The sequence below is a fragment of the Hevea brasiliensis genome, chromosome 6 (assembly GCF_030052815.1).
Source record: "Hevea brasiliensis isolate MT/VB/25A 57/8 chromosome 6, ASM3005281v1, whole genome shotgun sequence".
In the NCBI taxonomy this organism is placed as follows: Eukaryota; Viridiplantae; Streptophyta; class Magnoliopsida; order Malpighiales; family Euphorbiaceae; genus Hevea; species Hevea brasiliensis.
Genome location: NC_079498.1, coordinates 3,594,071 through 3,616,834, shown reverse-complemented (window position 1 = coordinate 3,616,834; position 22,764 = coordinate 3,594,071). Strand labels below are relative to the sequence as shown.

Here is a 22,764-nt window from a genome sequence, read left to right as displayed (position 1 = left end):
AGATCCATGTTAGACTATGCTTTTCCTAGATGTGCAGATGTGAGAGATAACAGACCTATTATTGGAGCTAATCAATTTGAGTTAAAAACTGGTCTTATTCAAATGGTTCAGAATTCACAATTTGGAGGTAGCCCACATGAAAATCCACATTCTCATTTGAAGAAATTTTTGATGATATGTGGTACACAAAGACAACCCGAGTTTCGATGAAGTTATTCGCTCACATTATTTCCATTTTCTCTTCGGGATTCAGCATTGGAGTGGTATGACTCACTCCCACAAGCTATTATAGCTACTTGGGAGCAGCTATCTCAAGCTTTTCTATCTCAATTTTTCCCACCTGGGAAAACTACTCATTTGAGGAATTTGATGGTAGCTTTTAAACCAAGAGATGATGAAACTTTGTATGAATCTTGGATGAGATTTAAGGAGCTTGAAAGGCAATGTCCTCATCATGAAATACCCAAATGGATGATTGTTCAGAATTTCTACACCAGAGTTACTCCAGCCATAAGAAACACAATTGATTCACAAGCAGGAGGAGATTTCATGAGAATGACAAGTGAAGAATGCTATGATCTATTAGAGAAGATTGCTCATAATACCCATTTATGGGGAAATCCTAGAGCACTTGAGCCAAAGAAAGCTGGGATCTATGAACTTGACTCAGTTAACTACATGAATGCAAAATTTGATCAGTTGACTCAGCTTCTTAGTGATTTTTGCACAAAGGCAACAACCTCAACTCCTACAACTATGCAACAAGTTGCCTTCACAAATGGAACTCAAAGTTGTGGAGTTAATTATTCTTCTTATGGTGATGATTATTTGCAAGAGCAAGCTGCTTATGCATGAGTTTATCATAAAAAACCTATGGGAAATTCTTATTCTAATATGAACAACTCAACATGGAGACCACAAGCAACTTTTGCTCAACAAGGCCAAAGCTCAAATTATGCTCATAACCAGCAGTTTATGCAGCAGAACAAGCCTCAATTTCAGCCTCAATTTCAGCCCACAAGGCAGCCACCACCTGGATATCAAGCAAGAGCACAACAATCCCTTCCATCCCATGAACCGAAGCCATCCTTGGAGAACATGATGGAGAAATTTTTTGCTGAACAAAGCAAGATGAATAGCAAATTGGAGGAAGAAATGCAACACATGAGACAAACCATGGATCAATTACAAGTCCACAACCGCATGTTGGAGACTCACTTGGCGCAACAAGCAAGCTCATCAGAAGCAATTCCTATGGAAACTACCTAGCCAACCACAAAACCCTCATGAACAATGTAAGTTGGTGACCTTGAGAAGTGGTAAGAAAGTAGGTCAAGAGAGTGAAAACAAGAGAGAAGAAAAAGAAAGCACAAAAGAAGAAAATTCAGTTGAGAGCAAGAAAAATGAAAAAGAAGAAGAAAGCAAAAGTGAGCAAGATGAGGGAGAGAAACCATACATCCCTACTGAACCTTACAAACCCACCCTTCCCTACCCTCAAAGATTCATCAAGCACAAACTAGACAAGCAATTTGGCAAGTTCCTTGAAGTGCTAAAAAAATTGTATATCAATGTGCCATTCACTGAGGCACTATCCCAAATGCCGAGTTATGCCAAGTTTTTGAAGGAGATTCTTTCCAACAAGAGAAGGCTAGAAGATTATGACACCATCAATTTGGGAGAGCAATGCGGCTATAATCCGTAAGAAGTTACCTCCCAAACTCAAAGATCCGGGTGTGTTTTCCATTCCTTGTCATATTGGTGATAACTGTGTGGCAAATGCCTTATGTAACCTTGGAGCTAGTGTCAGCCTAATGCCTCTTTCAATATATGAAAAATTGAATATGGGAGAGTTGAAGCCCACAAACATGTATCTCTCATTGGTGACTGCTCAATTAAGTATCCGAAGGCATTCTTGAAAATGTGACTATCAAGGTTAGAAAATTTAACATTCGTGGACTTTGTCATTTTGGATATGGAAGAAGACACAAAAGTTCCTATCTTATTGGGAAGACCCTTTTTGGCAACAGCTGGTGCATTAATTGATGTAAAGGGTGAGCAATTGACACTTAGAGTGGGAGATGATCAAATGATATTCAACATCAATCCAGCCATGAAAAGAAAACATGAAGAAGTTGAGTCTTGTTTGCGGGTAGACATTATTGATGAGATTGTTCAAGAGCATTTCAGAAAAAGCTATCCACAAGACCCACTTGAAAATTGCTTAGTCCATGGTGGGAGCATTGATGATGATAACATGGCTATTTTTGCGCAATACTTGGAAAGCTCTCCACCACATCCTGAAGCCACAATTTTTCAACTTGAAGGAGTGCAAAATTTGGAGATCAAACCACCATCATTAAAGGTAGAGGATGCCCCAAAGGTAGATCTTAAACCTCTTCCTTCCAACCTCAGGTATGCTTTTCTTGGACCCAATGAAACATATCCTGTTATAATTAATGCATGTTTGACTAATATTGAGAATGACAAATTGTTGAGAGTATTGAGAGAATATAGAAGAGTTTTGGGTTATGCAATTGATGATATAAAAGGAATTAGTCCAACAGTTTGTATGCATAGGATTTTCCTTGAGCCAAATAGTAAACCTTCCATTGAACATCAAAGAAGATTGAATCCTACAATGAAGGATGTTGTGAAAAAGGAAATCCTAAAATTACTAGCTGCTGGAATTATTTACCCTATTTCTTAAAGTGAGTGGGTTAGTCATGTGCATGTAGTAACATAGAAAGGTGGGGTGACAGGTTAAAAATGAAAATAATGAATTGATACCCACTAGAATCAAGTACGTGTTGGAGAATGTGCATAGACTATAGGAAGTTGAACAATGCCACAAGAAAAGACCATTTTCCTCTTCCTTTTATGGATCAAATGTTAGAGAGATTAGCCAAGCATTCATTCTTTTGTTACTTAGATGGATATTCTGGTTTCTTTCAAATTCCAATACATCCTGATGACCAAGAAAAAACTACCTTTACATGTCCCTATGGCACCTTTGCATATCGAAGGATGCCATTCGGATTGTGTAATGCGCCTGGCACATTTCAAAGGTGCATGATGGCTATTTTTTCTGATTTTATTGAAGAAATTATGGAGGTCTTCATGGATGACTTTTCAGTATATGGAACTAATTTTGATTCATGCTTGACTAATTTGTCTAAAATCTTGCAGAGATGTGCTGATAATGATTTGGTGTTGAATTGGGAGAAATGCCACTTTATGGTCCAAGAGGGAATCGTTTTAGGGCATTTAATCTCAAAAAGGGGAATTGAAGTGGATAGAGCCAAAATAGAAATTATTGAAAAAATGCCCCCTCCAACCACTGTCAAAGGAGTGCGGAGTTTCCTTGGACATGCTGGGTTTTACCGGCGATTTATTCAGGATTTTTCTAAACTTGCTAAACCCTTAACAAATCTTTTGAATCATGATGTTAAATTTGATTTTAATCAAGATTGTATGGTTGCTTTTTGCAGGTTAAAGACGGCATTAACAACAGCTCCTATCATGCAACCCCCAGATTGGACTTTGCCATTCGAAATTATGTGTGATGCAAGTGAGTTTGCTGTTGGAGCTGTCCTTGGCCAGCGAAAAGATAGAAAACCTTATGCCATTTACTATGCAAGCCGAACCCTTGATGAAGCTCAAGTCAATTACGCCACAACTGAAAAGGAGTTCCTTGCGGTAGTATTTGCACTCAATAAATTTCGTTCTTATTTGGTCAACTCAAAGGTAATTGTTTTCACTGATCATGCAGCAATAAAGTACTTAATGAGCAAGAAAGAAGCTAAATCTAGGTTGATTAGATGGATTTTATTACTTCAAGAATTTGATTTGGAAATAAGAGATAAAAAGGGTGTTGAGAATGTGGTGGCTGATCACCTTTCTAGGATAAAAACTGAAAATAAAGATGATGAAATTGTGCCAATTGATGAATTTTTCATGAATGAGCAGTTGTATGTGTTGAATTCTGCACTTCCATGGTTTGCTGATATTGTGAATTTCTTGTCTTGTGGTGTCTTGCCACCTGATTTATCTTGGCAGCAAAAGAAAAGATTCTTGCATGATGTTAAATTTTATTCTTGGGAAGAACCGCTTTTGTTTAGGAGATGCAATGATGGAATAATTAGAAGATGTATACCAGAGGAAGAAATGCATGATGTTATTTACCATTGTCATTCCTCTGAATATGGTGGTCATTTTAGTGTCTCAAAAACTGTTGAAAAAGTCTTGACATCAGGTTTCTATTGGCCTAAAATGTTTAAACATGTGAGAGACTTTGTAAGCAAGTGTGATAGGTGCCAAAGGGTAGGCAACATTTCCAAGAGAGATGAGATGCCCCAACAGTCCATATTAGAAGTTGAATTATTTGATGTGTGGGGAATTGATTTCATGGGGCCATTTCCATCTTCATATGGGAATAAATATATCTTGGTAGGGGTGGACTATGTATCTAAATGGGTAGAAGCTATAGCTACACCTACCAATGATGCAAAAGTTGTGGTAAAATTTCTGAAAAAATTTGTTTTGACCAGGTTTGGTGCCCCACGTGCCATAATCAGTGATGGTGGTAGCCATTTTTGCAACCACCAATTTGAAAAGTTGATGAGAAAATATGGGGTAAAGCATAGGATTGCCACACCATATCACCCTCAAACAAATGGCCAAGTAGAAATCACAAATAGAGAAATCAAGCAAATCTTGGAGAAAACTGTCAATAAGTCCAGAAAAGATTGGTCCCTTAAATTAGATGACACTCTTTGGGCATATAGAACAGCATTTAAAACCCCCATAGGAACTACACCTTATAGGTTAGTTTTTGGGAAATCATGCCATTTGCCCGTAGAATTAGAACACAAAGCTTATTGGGCCATTAGAGCAATCAATTTTGATTTGCAAGCTGCTGGACATAAAAGACTTTTGCAACTTGATGAATTAGAAGAATTGAGACTTGATGCTTATGAAAATGCTAGGATCTATAAAGAAAGAACTAAAAAATGGCATGATAAGCATATCAAGAAAAAGGACTTAAAAGAAGGAGATTTGGTTCTCTTATTCAATTCAAGGTTAAAATTTTTTCCAGGAAAATTAAAATCAAGGTGGTCAGGTCCATTCAAAATTGTGAAAGTTTTACCTCATGGTCTTTGTGGAAATTTTTGGTGAAAAATCTGGTAATTTCAAGGTAAATGGACAAAGGTTGAGGCATTATTTAGCCGGTGAGCCAATTGAGAAAATAGCAACTTGCTATCTTTCTCATTCTCCATGAAATTTTGAGTAAGTATGGTCAAGCTAAAGACCTAAACTTAGCATTTTTGTGCATAACTCCCAATTTTTCTTTCATTTGTTTTAAGTTTTTTTTTTATATACTCCTTATTCAGAGTTTAACATTGTTCTAATTTCCTTGTGCAGATGGGATACAATGCATTGCAAGCAAATGAGCATAAAAAAAAAAAAAAAAAAAAAAAAAAAAAAAACATTTCATGTCTTTAATTTCATTGCTTAATTACTTCATATTTTGAACTTATTTTGCTTGTGTTGTTTTTATTTTACTTGAACCATTTACTTATTCAGTTTTTTTTAGTTCCTCATAAAATACATTTTTCTTTTATATTTTTAGTACATTGCTCACTTGCTTTTATGTGCTACTTCGGATTTACACTTGATGGCTATATTTTTGAGCTTAACTTCCCTATTCCAAATTTTTGAGATTAATCGATTTAATTAATGGATTCCATTGCACTGTTTCTTTTGCAATGAGTGCAGCAGCTGTCCAAATTTTATCTAATTAAATTGGCTGCACTTCAATGAGGTAACAATTCTCATCTCAGCTTGTGTCACTGTCAACACAAGTTGTGCTATCGCTTATGCAACAGGGTAATAATTCTTTATGCACATATGATCTACCCATTTTCTGCACATTATCCCATTCCATGCACTCTTCTAACATTGAGGACAATGTTCATTCTGAGTATGGGGGAGAGGGTAAATTTTTTGCAAAAATTATTTTTCCTTTTTCATTTGCATATAGTGACACATTCATTACTACGTATATACACTTGCATATAGCCTCATATACTTAGTTACGCATACTTAGTTGCAATTAGGTTGACTATACATTTACACTCATGCATATCATTCACTCATTTAAAATTTTTGAATTTTTAAACCAGTCTTTGAATTCCATAAGCCACTTATTCAAGCAATCCAGCTTGCCTTTAGATGGTTAGTGGAATGAAAGTTCCAGCTGGGTACAAAGTCTTAAGCATTATTCTTTCTCTTACTTAATAGCTGAAAATTAATATATCAATTTAGGTATGCAGTGCTAGTTAGTTATTTTGAGTTTTGAGTGTCTGGATAAGCCTTTAAGGAAGAAAATGGTCATTGTCGTCTCACCATTCCTAGAACAAGCATCTTAGATCTTTCAAAGCGAAATTTTTAACTTGCATTTGATAAGAATATGATTTAGGCATTCCTTCATATTTTAAACCTCACATTTAGCCTTAACCTACCTCAATTTCATTTTAACCCTTGCAAACCCCCTTGAACCTTAATCTCCTAATTTCTTTGGAACCCAAATCATTTACCTAGCCATTAAACCTAAACACTACCACCTATCTATGAGAATAGTATTTTAGCAATTAAGTGCATAAAAAAATGATAATGATATAAAAAAAAAATAATAATAATAATAATAATAAAATAATAATAAATAAATAAAAAAAAAAAAAAATCTCGGAGGATTGAAACATCTTGAAAAGTGCTAGAGTAATTGTCAAAAGTTGAAAAGGTCACCAAAATATCCCAAAGGTAATTTTGGGTGTGACATGAAATAGGGACACATACAAAATCAAAATAAAATAAAATAAAATAAGCATAAAAAAAATAGTCCCTTTGTATAATCATTGTGATAGCACTTGAGATTCATTGTGAATTTCTTTCCTCTTGATATAAAAAAAAAAAAAAAAAAAAAAATATTGGATGCACTTTGAGTTTCATGATTAATATTATTCTCATATTTTGTTTACCTTATTCCCTTTCTTTGTTAACCACAATTTTACCCTATTAGACCCCATTACAACCCTTAAAAAGACCTAATGATTCTTTGAAAAATGCTTGTTACATTAGTAGAGTTAGATCTTTTATGCTTGCATATGGGTTTGGCAATATAATCTTCCATACATTACTCACCATCTATTTGAGACACATTGGCTATCTATTTCATTTAGGTTTGTTTTGGCACAATTGACTCTTGTAGTTGGTTGGTATTTGTTGCTTGGGTTGATTGGTTAATTCTTAGCTATTCTGTAATAGTTGAGAGTGCTTGCTTCATTCTTTGTGCTTTTCTTTGGTGGGAATTTGGAATGTTGGTGGCTAGAGGTAAGTTGGTGGTTTGGATTAGTGAATTTTGTGTTTTCAAAGACTGATTCTATTCCCTTCCAAATGAGTTTTAATGAAATTTTGCTTGAGGACAAGCAAGAGTTTGAGTATGGGGGAATTTGATGCATGCATTTTATATCATCATTTAGGAGTAATTTTTGCACATAATTTACCCTTATTCATAGCTATTATTTTAGATATTAGTATATATTTAGTCAATTTTACAATTTTCACATTTCTTAGTTTAATTTTTGGAATTTATTTGTTTTGTAGGTTAAATCTGGAGAAATTTGATGTATTTTGATCAGAGTAGCCATTTGGAGGAGATTAAAATCGAATTGCAAAAAAAAAAAAAAAAAAAAAAAAAAATTTTGAAGTTGAGAAAAAAAAAAAATGGCCGAGAGCGACACAACCCGCGACACAACTGACTCGGCTTATGTCGTTTTTACTGGAAAATTTTTTGACGTGGCATTTCCGTTACTCCAGCCTTTTTACCTCACTTTTTCTAGATCCTTCCCCCTTTTACCCATTCTAGAACAATCCCTTAGCCTATATAAAGACCCATTTTATCACTTTCTTTCCATATAGAGAGCATAGAGAGCAAGGGAGGCATTTTTAGAAAGATAGAAAGAGAGCAAGGGAGGCATTTTTAGAAAGATAGAAAGAGGGAAAGGGAGGAGCATCTTCTGCATCTTCTTCCAGCAGCAGCAAGGATCAAGTTTCTGCACTTTTCTGCAGAGATCCTGCTGCAAATTTGCTGGGTTTTTCTACCCCTTTTAGCTTACATTTCCATTATTTCTTCATTTCTTCATTTGGGTTTGTCTTTAAACAATGATTTGTGAGTAGTTGATTGAGATTCTAGAGATGGGTTTGTAAATATTGATTTGTTTTGTGGTTTTGAACTGATTTAGCCATTTAAATGAAGATTGTTATATTTTGATTTATTGCTTGTGTGCTTATTTCCTTGCTTGATGAATGGGCCCTCATTAAGTTAAGTTTTAATCCTTAATAGATGGACTGAAAAGTGAATATTGGGGATGGATAATCTTGCAATAAACTTTATTTTCTTGGTGTTAGAAATAAGCTAAGAAGATTAAGGAACTTTCAAAAATCAATTAGAGCATTAATTGGGTTTTGTTAGATTTGAAATACCGTGAAAACAGGGTTTGATTTAATGAAAACCAATTTTGAGATGCTTGAAAAAGGTTTCAAAAATTTAAGAATTGATTTCCCTCAAAATTGCAATTCTCATGTGTTTGGCTAAATTAGGGAAAAACCACATGCAAACAATATTGAAAATCCAATCTCTAGAATCAATTTATTTTTCATTGAAATTAGATATAAATCCTCCAAACCTCATAAATAGCAATTTAAATTTAAATCCAATTTAAATCCAATTTCTATAATCACTTTATTTTTATTTTTATTGAATTTAGATTTAATTTCTCTCAATTTCATAAATAGATATTTCAAATTAATTTTTTGGGTAATCTAGTTTAATTAATTTTAGTTAATTGATTGATCTAGTTTTAATTCCTCAAATACCAATTTTAATTCCAAATTTCATTTTACATCTTTAATTTTTGTCTTAATTTTAATTTTTAGATTTTATTTTTAATATCTTTTAATTTTTGTCATTCTAATTTGCTTATACTTTTATTTCCAATTTAAGCACAATTCCCTGTGGGATCGATATCAATTTTTAAAAACTATACTACTGTGACCCGTGCACTTGCGGACACCGTATCAGCTAGTAGCCCCCACGCGCAGCTTCTGTGATTCCTATCCCAAGCACCGGCGAGCACAGGTATCTGGTGCATTTTTCATCTCCTGTGGTCCTACCTTCTTTTTCTAGAGTCACCTCAACGCCCTTAACATAGTCAGGTGCGCTGCTGGTGGATCTGGTGCACTGTTATAGGTGATCTAGGCTTTGGCACAAAAGTTGACTTCAGGAAAATGTGTTCTGCTTTCTAAGAATTTTTTTTTTTGTTGCTTTGCTGTTTGGTTAAGTGCTTCCTTAAGGGTGTTCTGTTTTGTTATTTTTTCCTTCACCAACATCGCCTTTGGAGAAGGAAGTGCAATCCTGTGAGTTGCTTTGTGTTGATGTTTCCTTGCCGACTTTGGAGAGGGAAGTGCACCCTACGAGCTGCTTTGTGTTTTTTTGTGCTATTTGTGAGCTATTGTGAGGGAATTATTAACTTCGACAAGAATCTCATCAAAAAGGAGCATTGGAATTGATGAGATTCTTCATCAATTCAAGGGATCTCTCATAATGGAGAATCTTCAATTTAAGGGATAGTGGAGAATCCTTAATTTATGGTATTCCATATATGTCTTGTGCCTTTCATTATAAATATGACAATGTATTAAAAAAGAATACAAGTGAACAAAGATATAGCCTTTTGAAATTTTGTGTCAGTGGATATAGGCTCTTGATAGCCAAACCACGTAAATTTACTCTTGTTATTTTCTCCTTTTAAATAACCTTTGTCTTCTATTGTTCTAACTTCAACACTAGTAATAAAAATTTAAACTATCCTAAAACAAATCATAAACAAAACTAACAAGGAATGAGCCCAGTTGCCTTTGTACCATACCACTTGAAAAAACCCAAATACAGCATAATTTAGAAAATAAATAGATGTGAAAGTGGAAACTCAAGATGCAAAGAACAGAAAAGATGGGAAAAAGAATATTCATGATTTGTGGAAGTTCCTTAGCACAAGTATTGCCAATAAGAAGTTACATTAACTGGGATCAACTATTGTTTTTTAATAATATTGAAACATCACAGCGCTTCACATAGTGGGGGAAAAAAAGAAAGGAAAACATCAGAGAATGGACATGTAGGTAACACTTGTTAAATAATAATAATAATAATAATAACCAAAACTTTGTAGACAATAAATCAAATAACTATGTTGCTCAAAATTGGGTACACGTATCAAATACATAAGTAATCAAACTCAGCTTTGTTCAAGTTTTACATAATTTGTTCTCATGGACAAATATAGCCAACATCCATGTCCATTTTAAGTGTCTAATACATGTGCAACAAGAGTTCTTTATAGTGAAGAGTTGAAGCTACAGAGAACAATGTAAATATCAAAACCCCATAAAAATATTTTGCAAGCACAAAATTATATGAACAACATTTTAAAGCAACTGATATACATGTCATATGGCACCTATCTGAAAAAAAATATCAACATAGAACAGAAAACTCATACCCTGCTTTGAAAATGTTTCAAACTCACATAATCCAATAACAAATGATAAAAAGACTCACTTTAATCCAATCACCCATCATGCCAACCAAACACATGAAGCAAATAACAAGTGAAAAATAAATCAAAATCCTAACTTTTGGCATTGAAAAAAAAAAGAAAGATAATGAAGCAACCAAAATGAACCAGACAGTTTAAGAACCAAAAAAACACCTTTATAACAAAAGTTTCTTGAGCATATTGCATGTGCTGATGGTTCACTCTACAGAGAGATAAACCAGACATAAACCAAGAAAGATATCAGAACCCAAATTAAATCTCCAAATGCCCACCTCGAAATACTGATCATTCAATCCAATCACAAAAACACAGACAATAGTAATCAGCTAAACAAACAAAAAAAAAAATCAGTAGAGCAAGTAACGGGCTATGACCAAGTGCTGAAAGTAGAGCAACAAAAAGGAAAAAAAATTTTCAAAAATAAATGTCAAAGCAACAAAATGAAAGAAAAACAAATCCTGATATATCATTTGAAAAAAAAAAAATTGGGGACAGAGAAAGTACAGGCGGGTCGGCACTGGTGGAAGCCTCGGCCATCAGGACGGACCCAATCGACATCGGAGTCTTTGAAAATGGGCAGTCGGGATTTACAGGCCAGGTTCGGAGAGTACGTCGTCGGAGCTGAACCGGGTTTCGAGGCCATTCTCTCGCTTTTCTTCGTTTTGGAGTCCCCAAGGTTTCAAGTGACCCAGAAATTATATATGCTTTTGCTTTGTGGGAGAACTTCGTCGAGAGCCGTTACAGGTTTTCTGTCTCTTGTATTCTAAATTAAACGATTTGTTATCTTCTTAAAGTCCTGAAAAGATTCTAATATTACTTAAAATAATGGATTTGTCTTCAAATTCTCTACTTTTTTTAGAAGTAAATTTTTTAAAAAGTAACTTTTTTTTAAAATAAATAAATAAATAAATATATATATATATATATATATATATATATATATTCCCCATAAATTTTATTATTAAACTTTCTTTTTAATAAAATTTAAAATTAATTGAAGTAAAAAAGCATTTTGTGCATTTAAAAATGTATTTACTTATAAAATTTGACACTAATTTTTTTAATAATTAAAATTTTCAAAATAAAATAATATAATTATATGTGTGATAAATTAATAAATGACTTTATTTAAATTTTTTAATAATATTTTATTATTTTATTTTTAATATATTGATTAAAAAAATTTTAACCTATTAAACAACACTAAAGTTATTAATTATTTTATTATATTTTATTTTTCACTTTATTAGAAGGATTGGAGAAAAGTATTACTCATATATAGGTTAAATTATGTTAAACCTCCCTACCATCTCATTTAACTATGTAGATCATTTGTCTATTTTAAAATTTAATTTGAGGTCTATTAAATTTTAAATTTATGTAGAGAAAATATATCAGATCTAACTCAATCATAAATATTAGCTTAAAAGAAAAAAATTTACTCAAGTCGTATATATATGTATATCTCAAATACCTCATCTCAAATTAATGTGAGACAATAAGACCATTAAATCTCAAATTAATGTGTGACAATAAGACTATTAAGCCACATATCTTTTACGCCATAATAAATCAATTATCTTTCATTTAAAAATAAATCTTGTAAGACAATTAACTATTCTAATTTAGAATTTTTTTTTTCACTTCATTATTCAGTACGTGTTTGGCATTGTTATTGAAATGTGGTGAAAAAATTGATTTTTTAAATATACTAATTAGAAAGTGTTAAAAAATAATTAAAAATTAAATTTAATTAATTTTAGTTATAAAAATATTAAAATAATAAAATAATCTTTTTTAAATTATTTTCCTCAATAATATCTAAAATGACACTTTTATTTAGAAAAATAATTTCTTATTTGGAAAGCCAATGCCAAACAGGCTACAACGGTGTGAATACATATATGTATTAGTTGCTTGGACCAGCAGCTTATGCGAGCAAGGTAGGATGGTAAATGACTTGATAAATAAATAATTGCATAGATATTTAATATTTTCAGTGCCTAATTGGCAATTCCTTACATCTTATCAAAGAAAAAGAAAAAAAAAAAAAAAACAAAATTCTGTTGTCACACATTTTGCCAAAAAACAAGAATGAGATTGAGAAGATACAAATACAACAATTAATAAGGCATTAGAGTCAATTATATTTTAAAAAATAGACAAACAACTATCACAAGGTTTCAAACTCAAAAATAATATCAATAATCAAGTTTTAATCTCAGACTAATTGGATCGGCAAATTTTAAACTCCAAAAATGTAAAAGAAATTTTAAATGGAAGAATTCCATGAATTTTTGTTAACATCACAGGACCAAATCGGAAGATAAAAGTGTCTATAAACTATCTACGTTTTTCACTTCACATACACAAAAGCTATTCCAAGGAAAGGTGGGTAATTGAGAAATGCAGTTTTATGGAGGAGGAGGCACAGGTTCAAATAGTGGAGGGCAGCAGCTTGTAAACAGACCACAGCAGCACAGAAACCACAAACTGCATATTAGAAATTCCAAAAAAGAATTAGAAAAAAAAAATTCTAGCAAATATTTTATCATTTCAACCTGGCTTTCATTGTTTTCTTCTAAATAATCAGTAAAATGAAACAATAGACTAGATTTAACATCTTACCATGAATCCAAGAATCCTCCAGCAGGCGGAGCCGGTGGCAACAGTGGTGTACTTGGGGGTGGAGGAGGATCCATTGGTGACCCTAGATGATTGACAAATACTTCTATCAGAGGAAGGTAGATGGTATCATATGTTGGTTTTATATGCATAGATATATATTATGCAACACACCATCTTCCAGTCCTAGGCTCAACTACCATTCAAAGGGAGATGCCAAGACCCAACACACACGCACACACAAAATTACACCTAATTTAATTGTTCATACTTTCTAGCTAATACCTTCATAAACTCTGTCAACAAAAGACAGTGAGTTGAAAGATGTTATATATAGTTGAAAGAAAGTTCACATTCGAAAGAAATAGTTTTTCTTTTGGTTTATACTGTGGCCATTGATTTCAAATGAAAAGGACGTTCGAAGGAAGCAAAATTTGGTGAAATCAGTGAAAATTATATATATTTTAAAATTATTTATAGTAATAAAAATATCACTTTTATCACGACTTAAGCCGAAACCAACAATTCAATGTTGAAAAAGGGAACGAATTAGAATTGAATTGGCCTTAACTGGTTCCACCCAATTTCGAATCAAGATGGTTCAAGATCGAATTCAGTTCAGTTCATTAGTGGTTCCGATTTCAATTTTGAGCCATTGATTCAAGCGGGACTGAAACTGCAGGTCCAGGACCAATTTGAGCTCATGAACCATTGAACAAGACCAGTCCTGAGTTTGACTAAGATCAGATCTCATTCAAAAGCTAGCTCAAAAGGAGGAGGTTTACCCAAATCTTATATCACAAAGTATGAAATTGCAGGCAAACATATTTACGAATGGCCCAACATTAAAGCAATGCAGAAAAGAAAATAGATCGAGTCTAACTCTACCTAAAAGTTAATTCAAGAAGAAGAGGTTTGCTCAAATCTTATATATAGCACAAATACTTTATTCCAAACTAATGTAGGAGAACAATAATGATATCAATTCAATAGAATGAATCAAATGCCCAACAAAACTGAGCAATCTCTCTAGCAAGACCACCAATTAGATTCCCAAAGTATATTATTGTTTTGATTATCCTAATTTAAAGAATTCAATTTTGAAACAGGAATATCATTTTGCACCTCAACAATGTTTCATATACAACAAGGTAAATGGATACGTTTACAGTGCAAATTTGGAGCAATATGTGACCATCAAGATTCGTATGCATATCATCAATCACCAAAAAACAATACGAATTTTCTACTGTAACTGTTGGTGTACATAAAAAATTTAAGTGCAATAATAAAAGATAAATGTCCATTTGCCTGAGATCTTTCTTCTTCGTCCTCTTCTTCTTCTTCTTTTACTTAAATGAAGAAATAAATTTAATTGAAAAAGAAAAAAGATCAAATGGGGAACCTTAAAAACTTGCTTGCCAGACTTGTAACAGAAAACTGCAAATTCCTAGATCATAACAGTTGCTTTCATATATGGCTAGTTTGTCAAGGAGATCTATTTGCCATGTGGAATGATTCAAACCGAGGTTCCATTAAGTCCACAGCTTCTTCATCTGTGGCACGCCAACTCCTAGCTTTTGAGGTCAAGAGAATCAGTCTTTCCATATACTCTGATGAAACAGGATCTGCTCCCTTGGCATTGTGTTCAACAGAGGGAGTATCCTCAACATCCAATGGCGTAGAACACAGAGCTGACTGTTTAACCGACATATCTCGTCTCAGTTCTGCTGCATTAACAGGACCTTCAACTTGACTGTCTGGTTTTTGAATGTATGACTCATTTTTAATGCTGCGCGAGGAAGACATCTGCATGACAAATGAAGCATGTAAAAATTTACTAAATGTATTAATGGGGTATGTGCACGTACCTTTGTGAACATTTGAGAAATTTTGAGATAATATTTACAGTACAATCACTGGCTCACTTGTATAGGTAAGTTTTGCATTCTCGGAAAACAGAATTGATTAATTCAATTTAGCATACATCTGCATAACAGGGTAGGCCAAGTATATACCTGCGACCACTGGATTTGAAAAATACATGCAACTTGTCTTTTACACACTAATTGTTTTCAGACATACCACATCCAAGGGAAACCCAGAAACTTAGGCATTTACCAATGGAGCACAAACTGCTTATGTCTACCAAGAATAAATAGTCAATGATAGAATGTTTTGTATTGTTAGGATTGTAAGTGTATTATTACTGTATTATTTCTCATTGTACAATCTATTAATTTCAGCTTGTATTGCCTATAACACAACCTAATAACTCTCTTTACGTGCAATGAGAATTGACAAATCATTCATAGTCAAAAACCAGGGAAATATTATCAACTAGAAAGCATCCAATAGGTTAGTTATGATTATTACATTACCCGAAAAAAATTTATGGGGATGTTTCTCCTTCTAGACTTATCTGGTGCAATAGTTGAGAGGATTTGTACAACCTCACTCATGGTTGGGCGAGCATCAGGATCTAACAGCAGGCACTCCTTTGCTAGGTAAGCCATTATCTGCATCTCTTCTTCTGGGAAATTACCTTTCAAACGTGGATCAGGCAAATCTGATATTACTAGCCTACTTTCCTGCAAACGAGGAGTAGCCTACACAAAGAAGAAGTATGAATCACTTCTATTATTTCCCAAAACAGTTGCACTTGTATAATTGTCTTCAATAAGAAAAACAAGACCATGGGAATTCAAATCTAAAATTTCAAGACGAGACAATTAAATGGAAGAAGATGAGAAATCTTGAACAATTTCCTTGTCCATGTAATGCCAACTTATTCATCTGGTAAGGAATTTATGATATTCAGAGAAGCTTAATTGCTGTTGAGATGTTTAGACAGCACTAATAAAAGTTAATATCTCAAACTAGGGGAATAAATGCATGCAGTACATAGAAGATGATTTACTTTACCCATAAGACAAGGCTTTCTTCTCCTTTGTTGGTTGATTTATGGATGGGTTGTCGACCAGTGATAAGCTCAAGAAGAACTACACCAAAACTAAAAACATCTGACATGAGAGAGGCCCTCCCAACCATTGCATACTCTGGTGCAAAATAGCCAAAAGTGCCCTGCATTCTTGCGGGAGAACTTGAACTGCTGGGAACACCATCAGCTTTTAAACGTTTAGCCATACCAAGATCAGTAATCTGCACATTTGTAGTTTACATAGACAGTAAATGTGCATGAATTGAGCAAGTAAATGTGTGACAGCATCTTACACTTCAATTTTACCTTAATTATTTCAAATTATAACTTCATCATACACAATCAGCACAATTTTCATCATTCAATTTGGAATCAATATTCATAACAGATACCACCAAAACATAAGATCCTTACTTTGGCTCTCCAGTTTTCATCCAGGAGGATATTTGTGGATTTGACATCTCTGTGCAAAATTCTTGGAGCAGCCGCTTCATGGAGATATTCTAAGCCCCTTGCAGCTCCTATTGCAATTGTAACACGAGTTTCCCACTTCATGCTTTCCCCCAAAACTCCATCCAAACAATCCCTTAAGTCACCATTAGGCATGTATTCAAAGACCAGCAACCTCTCAGAATGTTTCCCTTGGAATTCTGAGCAGTATCCAAGCAAGGGTACAACATGACAGTGATGAAGTCTTGATAACACTTCAACCTTAGCATCAAAATAATGCACTAAGTATGTATGGAAAATTGTGGAGCAGAAACTTCTCCTATTTTGTTTCGAGACAAAAATGGACAAAAAATCTGTTCCTTAACCAACATTTGAAAAACAAAAATACGAAGTACCTCTTTTGAAAAGACAGAGTCAGCATCAGGTCCTCCCTGAGCTTTAAGTCGCTTAATTGCCACAATTTTACCATCTCTAAGCTGGCCACGATATACAAAGCTGCTTCCACCAAGTCCTATAAGATTGGAATTGGAGAAGTTATCTGTTGCATGATCCAAGTCAGAGTATAAAAATCGGAATATGGTGCCATGTATAATCTCTGAATCGCTCCTACACAATAAAGAAGCCCTGCGAAAACACCCTGAGAAATTGGAAACAATAAGTCAAAAAAAAATCTGAGCAATAAGCAGTTGAGAGGCCAAACTTTGATTAGAACCAAGTCAGGCTGATCACACAACAATATCATCATAATAATCCCACTTACCTGAGATAGCATTAATGGGCGAATCAATACTGAATTTGATTTCTGATACTGAAGATGCCTTATGACTTATTAAGTTAGTAGCACTGTTGTAACTTGTATCTCTGTCTGAAGAGAATATTGGCCGCTGGATAGGGCATTTATCTTTTCGATAGACATAGCATGTTATGGAAGCAAGAAAGGTGAGTGTTGCAAGTATGACACATAGTAGCAAAATGATCACAACAACTTTTCCAGAGAGGTGATTTCTTCTAGCTCCATTTTCTGTAAGAGATCCTGTTTAGAAGCAAGCAAATGCCACTAAGTGAGGCTACAAACTAAATCTTACCAGTAGCAAATGACTAGGTAGTAGGTACTAGGTTGAAATATCATCAAAGTCAGATCAGTTAAAAGACACATTGCATTTAAATAAATTTGAGAAGTAAAGGTAAAAGACCAGTTTGAACCACTGCACAGTATAGCTTATCCCATCAAATGATAATGGAATGAATTGCCTGTTAAAGACAAATAATAAATTCCTTATTTAGCTACAAAAGTTGAATCATCTATTGCACAATGCCATAGTTCAATCACACATGATTTTCAGTCATTTTGAGCTTCATCATCCAGTTTGAATGACTTAAAATCTATTCAACTAAAAGAGGAAAAAAAAAATCCAGGGAACTCCATGATAGAGTTTTGTATAATTGGTCTAGATATAGCCTGTGGTTGAAAGAGCAGCATCCTTCAAATTCCAGTTGATCAATTTCAGATCAGACACAACAAACTGGGCTTTGTCATCATCAATTCCTCTTAACATCAAACATTCTACATGGCACAGGATCTTATCCATCAAAAATCACAACTAGGAGGCATATATAATTCGAACATGTCCAGATGTACAGATGCATTGAAAACAAAGAGGATTGGTTGCCCTTTCTTAGGGTATTACCATATATTATTAAATATCGACTGAATCAATTCATGTCCTAATAGTGGAGGATGTGAAGAGCCTTAGATCGCTTAGGACAGCATGATATCAGAACATTACACTTGCCAAAGCAAATGATTCAACCAAGAAATCTATCTGAACTCTTCTGCAATGGAAAGCCACCTAATTCAAAGCACAAACACAATACTTTTTTTTTGTAGAAAGCACAAACAATATACTAACAGACGGAACTATGCAAAGAAAACAAAAGCATTGTGTTGTGAGTTTTAAGCAAGGGAGAAGAAGAAGAAGAAGAAGAGGCTGTAAGCAAGGGAGTACCAGAAGTGCAGTTGCAGGATGTAAAACAGGTAGTATTAAGACTGCCAGAAGCTACTTTAGGAAATCCATCAGCAGCACATACACATGTCCATATACCTCCACTTGGTCCTCCAGCTGCCACATAAGAGGCAAAATCTGTTAATAGATACCAGGAATAGTCATAGCTGCCAATCATAACAAATACAAACAATTAATTTTCATACAAACTCAATACACAGATATTTTCCCACAACATGAACATGTTGTTTGTAGGGTTGATATAGGATCAGAAAAATTACTGTTGAATTTTATTTTTTTAAAATGCAAGGATCCAACTCAAAAAAATTGTCATCCAAAATATGCATCCCTTATGTAAGAATGTCAACTGTGAGGAGGAGAAATTGAGGGGGCAAATAGAGCACAATACAGTCTTTCATTCATGAATTTATACCTCATAAAGAGCAATAAATCTACCAATAGCAGTTCCAAAATCAACAATATCAGGAAACATAATAATGAGACAAACTTTCACTTCTTTATGGTTTGCCATAGGCACCAGACCAGAAACTTAAGCAATTTATGTTTTAGAAGCTCTACTTAGCATATGGACTCATAAATTTAGGCATAAGCTATTTTTTGCCCTAATCTCCCAGATTAAAAACTTCTGTTAAGAATATTTCATACAGAGGATATTTTCATGACTGATCATTTTTTGTGTAGCAACATGTTTATGTTCTGTTAAACATTCAGCAGCGACTATTATATATCAATAGTAATTCAGAACTTCTGGATGATTATACCAGCAGCATACCTATATTGCAATCACAGGATGTAGAGCAGTTAGATTTAACATAACTCTGATTTCCTTGATGTGGCAATGAACACGTACATGTCCAGTTTTTTAAGCCTGATGTAGTGGAAAGTTCATCTGCACCGCAATCAACCAGAAATCAAACTTCAGTGTCCTTGTATAGATGGCAAGAAATACAGTTCAGCACCATGTACAAAATCCCTTAACATTGTGAAATGTTAATACGTAGCAGGAAAAGGCATTTACTTTAGGAATGCCAAAGATAACCTTCCATTGCGCATCTCTACTCAAACATGTTCCAGTTACTAGTTCCATTATCAATGCACAAATAGTGAAATGGCTTATGCACATCTATTGCAATGGAAAATTAAATGGAACTCCTTTGATTGGAGATGCCCAGGCTTTCAGAAGTTTGCCAATGTACCAGGGCAGGTTGTAAATGAGGTTTATATTTTTGTATTTTAACATTATAGAAAGCCAAAAGAAGGGACAGGATAATTATCCATACTAACCACAAAAGCCTTGCTGAATCCAGATAAAACCAAAGAGGCAAGCAAGGGCAAGTTCCACTTGAAGCTTCATTTATTCCAACACTAGCCATAAAACAAAATTGCTAGTCAATTCTATCCTAATTTAAAACAAATATCTTCTAAAAGTTCAATATATTAACAGTTTTTTTATTATAAAAAAAAAATCAAAATATGCAATTATCCAGGGTGACATTTTAAACTGCCAAATTAGCAGGAAATAATATCCTATTGTTAAACTGTACTAATATATTTTGAGCAGTTCCAAGAATCAATAATGCAACTTCCAAGAATCAAAATTTCATCTTTTCTTTGAGATTCTTTTCAAGGAATAATAGGGTTAAAATTGTATTACAGTGTAATGAAACATTAAAGAGAAGGCAAATCACTGATAAAGTTAACATATTTAAAAAAGAAAAAAAAAAAGGAAAAAGAACTCAAATGGAAACCTTCATTAGGATTAGGGGTCTGCCTCCCAAACTTCTCTGATCTTAAATCCTCCAATCTGCAACAGAAAAACGATCTCAAAAGCTTAATGATAGGTGACAATTATTCAACTCGAGTATAAAAGCAGAGGTCTAGGAAAAAGGAGAAATAAAAGCTTCAACCGATTGTCAAGCAACATGCATGATAGCTAACCTTAAAAATTAGCATAGAGAAAGACAATCAGGAGATTAGTAGGAATTGGTAAATCAATGGTTGGCCAACAAAAACACCTACACTTGCAATGATTTTCCATAAACAGTGCAATGCTAATTATTCAAGCAAGATACAAGCAATACAATACCAAATGAAAAACTCGATTATGATGCTAGTAACAAAACATTTGATAAATGCTCTAAGTTAATTATTGGTCATATACAGTAATCAGAAGTACTATCTAGTAATATACATGACTCTAGGCCTTAAATGCAACAGGAGTAGGAATTGGTAAATCAATGGTTGGCCAACAAAAACACCTACACTTCCAATGATTTTCCATAAACAGTGCAATGCTAATTATTCAAGCAAGATATAAGCAATACAATACCAAATGAAAAACTCGATTATGATGCTAGTAACAAAACATTTGATAAATGCTCTAAGTTAATTATTGGTCATATACAGTAATCAGAAGTACTATCTAGTAATATACATGACTCTAGGCCTTAAATGCAACAGGAGTCGGAAGAAACAGTGAGAGGTAGACAATTCATTAATAGGTGAGAAAGGCATGGTTACAGATAAAGTAATTTAGATATGAAATGACTCAGGAAAAGACTCCTTCTAGACCAAAGATACCCCAGACGTAACTCCACAAACCAAATTCAACCCAGGTTTTAACGCCCCACACCAAATATAACTACATTAATGGAGAAAAAAGAAGACCCACACAAATAAATGACAATTTAACAGAAACTTCAGTAAGTAACATCCTGCTTCCTCTATACATTTGAAACAGAACTATTTTCAAAAATAAATTTCCTCAACACTCAAAACTAGCAAGGCCATTATCCTGCATAAGAAACTTACAAAACCATAACAACAATTACCTGAGAAACAATGAAAAATAGCCCAGTCCAATACGAACTGACTCTCAGCAACTCACCCTGAAATTTCTAGCATTAATTGAATGAAATCTAAACCAAGCAAAACACAGCCAAGAAAGTTCAAAGAATGGATAATTCTAAAATGGGGCAAAACCAATGACAATTTGATGATATTGAGAGCAAACTAATAAGAAGTCCAAAAGCAAATCCAGAAACAGACACTTGACACCATATAATAACAGCAGATAGAGACTAATGGTGGTTTTAATAAGACTAAATACAAAAACATGAAATATGATAAAAGAAACAAACCCATCCACCACACCTCTTGAAAGCAACATATTTGCAAACACGAAAGAGACCTTTCAACCATTTTAGAAGTTAAGAATCTAAACAAAACCCACAATTTGTTTATGTTTGTTGAGCTGAAAAAAGTGGAAATTAAAAAAAAATAAGATAAAAATTTTTGAAATATCAAAACAGTACAGAGGCTTAACGGTTAAAAAGACTTGGCTTCAAAGCCATACGTTGCAAAGTAGAATTTCAACATTTCTGCGAATAAAGTGGGACCCACTACTAGTGGGTGTCGGCCGTCCAGAATTCGACTGTAGAATTGCTAGTACCGTAAGCGTAGAAACTGGACAATGATGGCATTAATTTAAAAATAATCGGAACCGATGTACAAATCAACGGCTTAAGAGAAATTGTATTTTAACATGGTGACGTGGAGTTCGTTAGCGGAGATCGCAGTTCTTTTCTGTATATTCAAAATTTTTAATTTAATCAAATCATAGAATCTCATTCCCATTGTCGGCATGCCATGTCACGACGCCGGAAAATTCTATTCTCGAGCCTAGCGCACTGGATTTTTATTCATTTTACCAAAATCGCAATCAGAGATTGCGAAGTCGAATGATGAAGAACCAAAGATCTTTAAAAAAGAGAGAGAAAAAATAACAAGTTCTAACACCTAGCGTACCTGAAGCTTGCTTCAAGTACCTTTATGGCTTTCGCCGAGCAACTGCAGTCCGATGCAAAACTTGAACGGCGATGCAGAGGAAAGAATTAATCCATCAAAACTTCAACAATGTGATCCAGAGAGAGCGAGAGCAGCTGTGAGTGTGCTTGGGAGCATAGAGCGAAAAGTGTGGATTAAGCGGTTGAGAGAGACAAAGAGTGAGGGAAATATGTGATGCACTCAAGACGAGGTGTCGCTCTGC

General features: G+C 34.0%; 2 protein-coding genes and 1 non-coding gene across 10 annotated transcripts in view; all 3 read right to left on the bottom strand.

The window, feature by feature from the left end:
- LOC110642346 (exosome complex component RRP41-like) overlaps positions 1-11,321 on the bottom strand; it is an 18,455-nt gene extending 7,134 nt beyond the window's left edge. Inside the window, exon 1 of the mRNA XM_058148237.1 lies at positions 11,181-11,321. Coding sequence (XP_058004220.1) covers positions 11,181-11,319 — 139 coding nt within the window. The 5' untranslated portion in view covers positions 11,320-11,321. The remainder of the gene's footprint in view (positions 1-11,180) is intronic.
- Positions 355-461, bottom strand: LOC131181164 (small nucleolar RNA R71). Its single transcript, XR_009149792.1, has one exon. It is a non-coding gene; the product is annotated as a small nucleolar RNA R71 (small nucleolar RNA).
- On the bottom strand, positions 11,287-22,764 carry LOC110642344 (receptor-like serine/threonine-protein kinase NCRK). 8 transcript variants are annotated; one of them, XR_009149364.1, is made up of 14 exons: positions 21,548-21,801; positions 20,465-20,520; positions 20,001-20,081; positions 19,489-19,605; positions 18,699-18,812; positions 17,453-17,725; positions 17,088-17,329; positions 16,657-16,953; positions 16,227-16,463; positions 15,683-15,910; positions 14,707-15,110; positions 13,305-13,386; positions 13,046-13,169; positions 11,287-11,472 (listed from the first exon to the last, which is right to left on the bottom strand). XR_009149364.1 is itself a non-coding variant. In XM_058148236.1 (11 exons), exons 3-11 carry the CDS (start codon positions 20,068-20,070, stop codon positions 14,790-14,792), a joined length of 1,827 nt encoding a protein of 608 aa, XP_058004219.1. In that variant the 5' UTR covers positions 20,071-20,081; positions 20,465-20,520; positions 21,548-21,805; the 3' UTR covers positions 14,493-14,789. The 8 variants fall into 8 exon arrangements, 2 of the variants coding, with proteins under 2 accessions (XP_058004219.1, XP_058004218.1); XR_009149361.1 differs by lacking the exon at positions 11,287-11,472 and adding an exon at positions 22,524-22,764 and having other exon boundaries at positions 12,792-13,169; positions 21,548-21,604; XR_009149359.1 differs by lacking the exon at positions 11,287-11,472 and adding an exon at positions 22,544-22,764 and having other exon boundaries at positions 12,792-13,169; positions 21,548-21,604.

Coding starts and splice junctions, on each gene's coding strand:
- LOC110642344 (XM_058148235.1), bottom strand. CDS start 20,070: ATGAAGCTTCAAGTGGAACTTGCCCTTGCTTGCCTCTTTGGTTTTATC. Junction 16,954..17,087: donor ACTCTGTCTTTTCAAAAGAG/GTACTTCGTATT, acceptor TTTGATGCTAAG/GTTGAAGTGTTATCAAGACT. Junction 15,911..16,226: donor AAGAAAGCCTTGTCTTATGG/GTAAAGTAAATC, acceptor TTCTTTGTGTAG/GCTACTCCTCGTTTGCAGGA.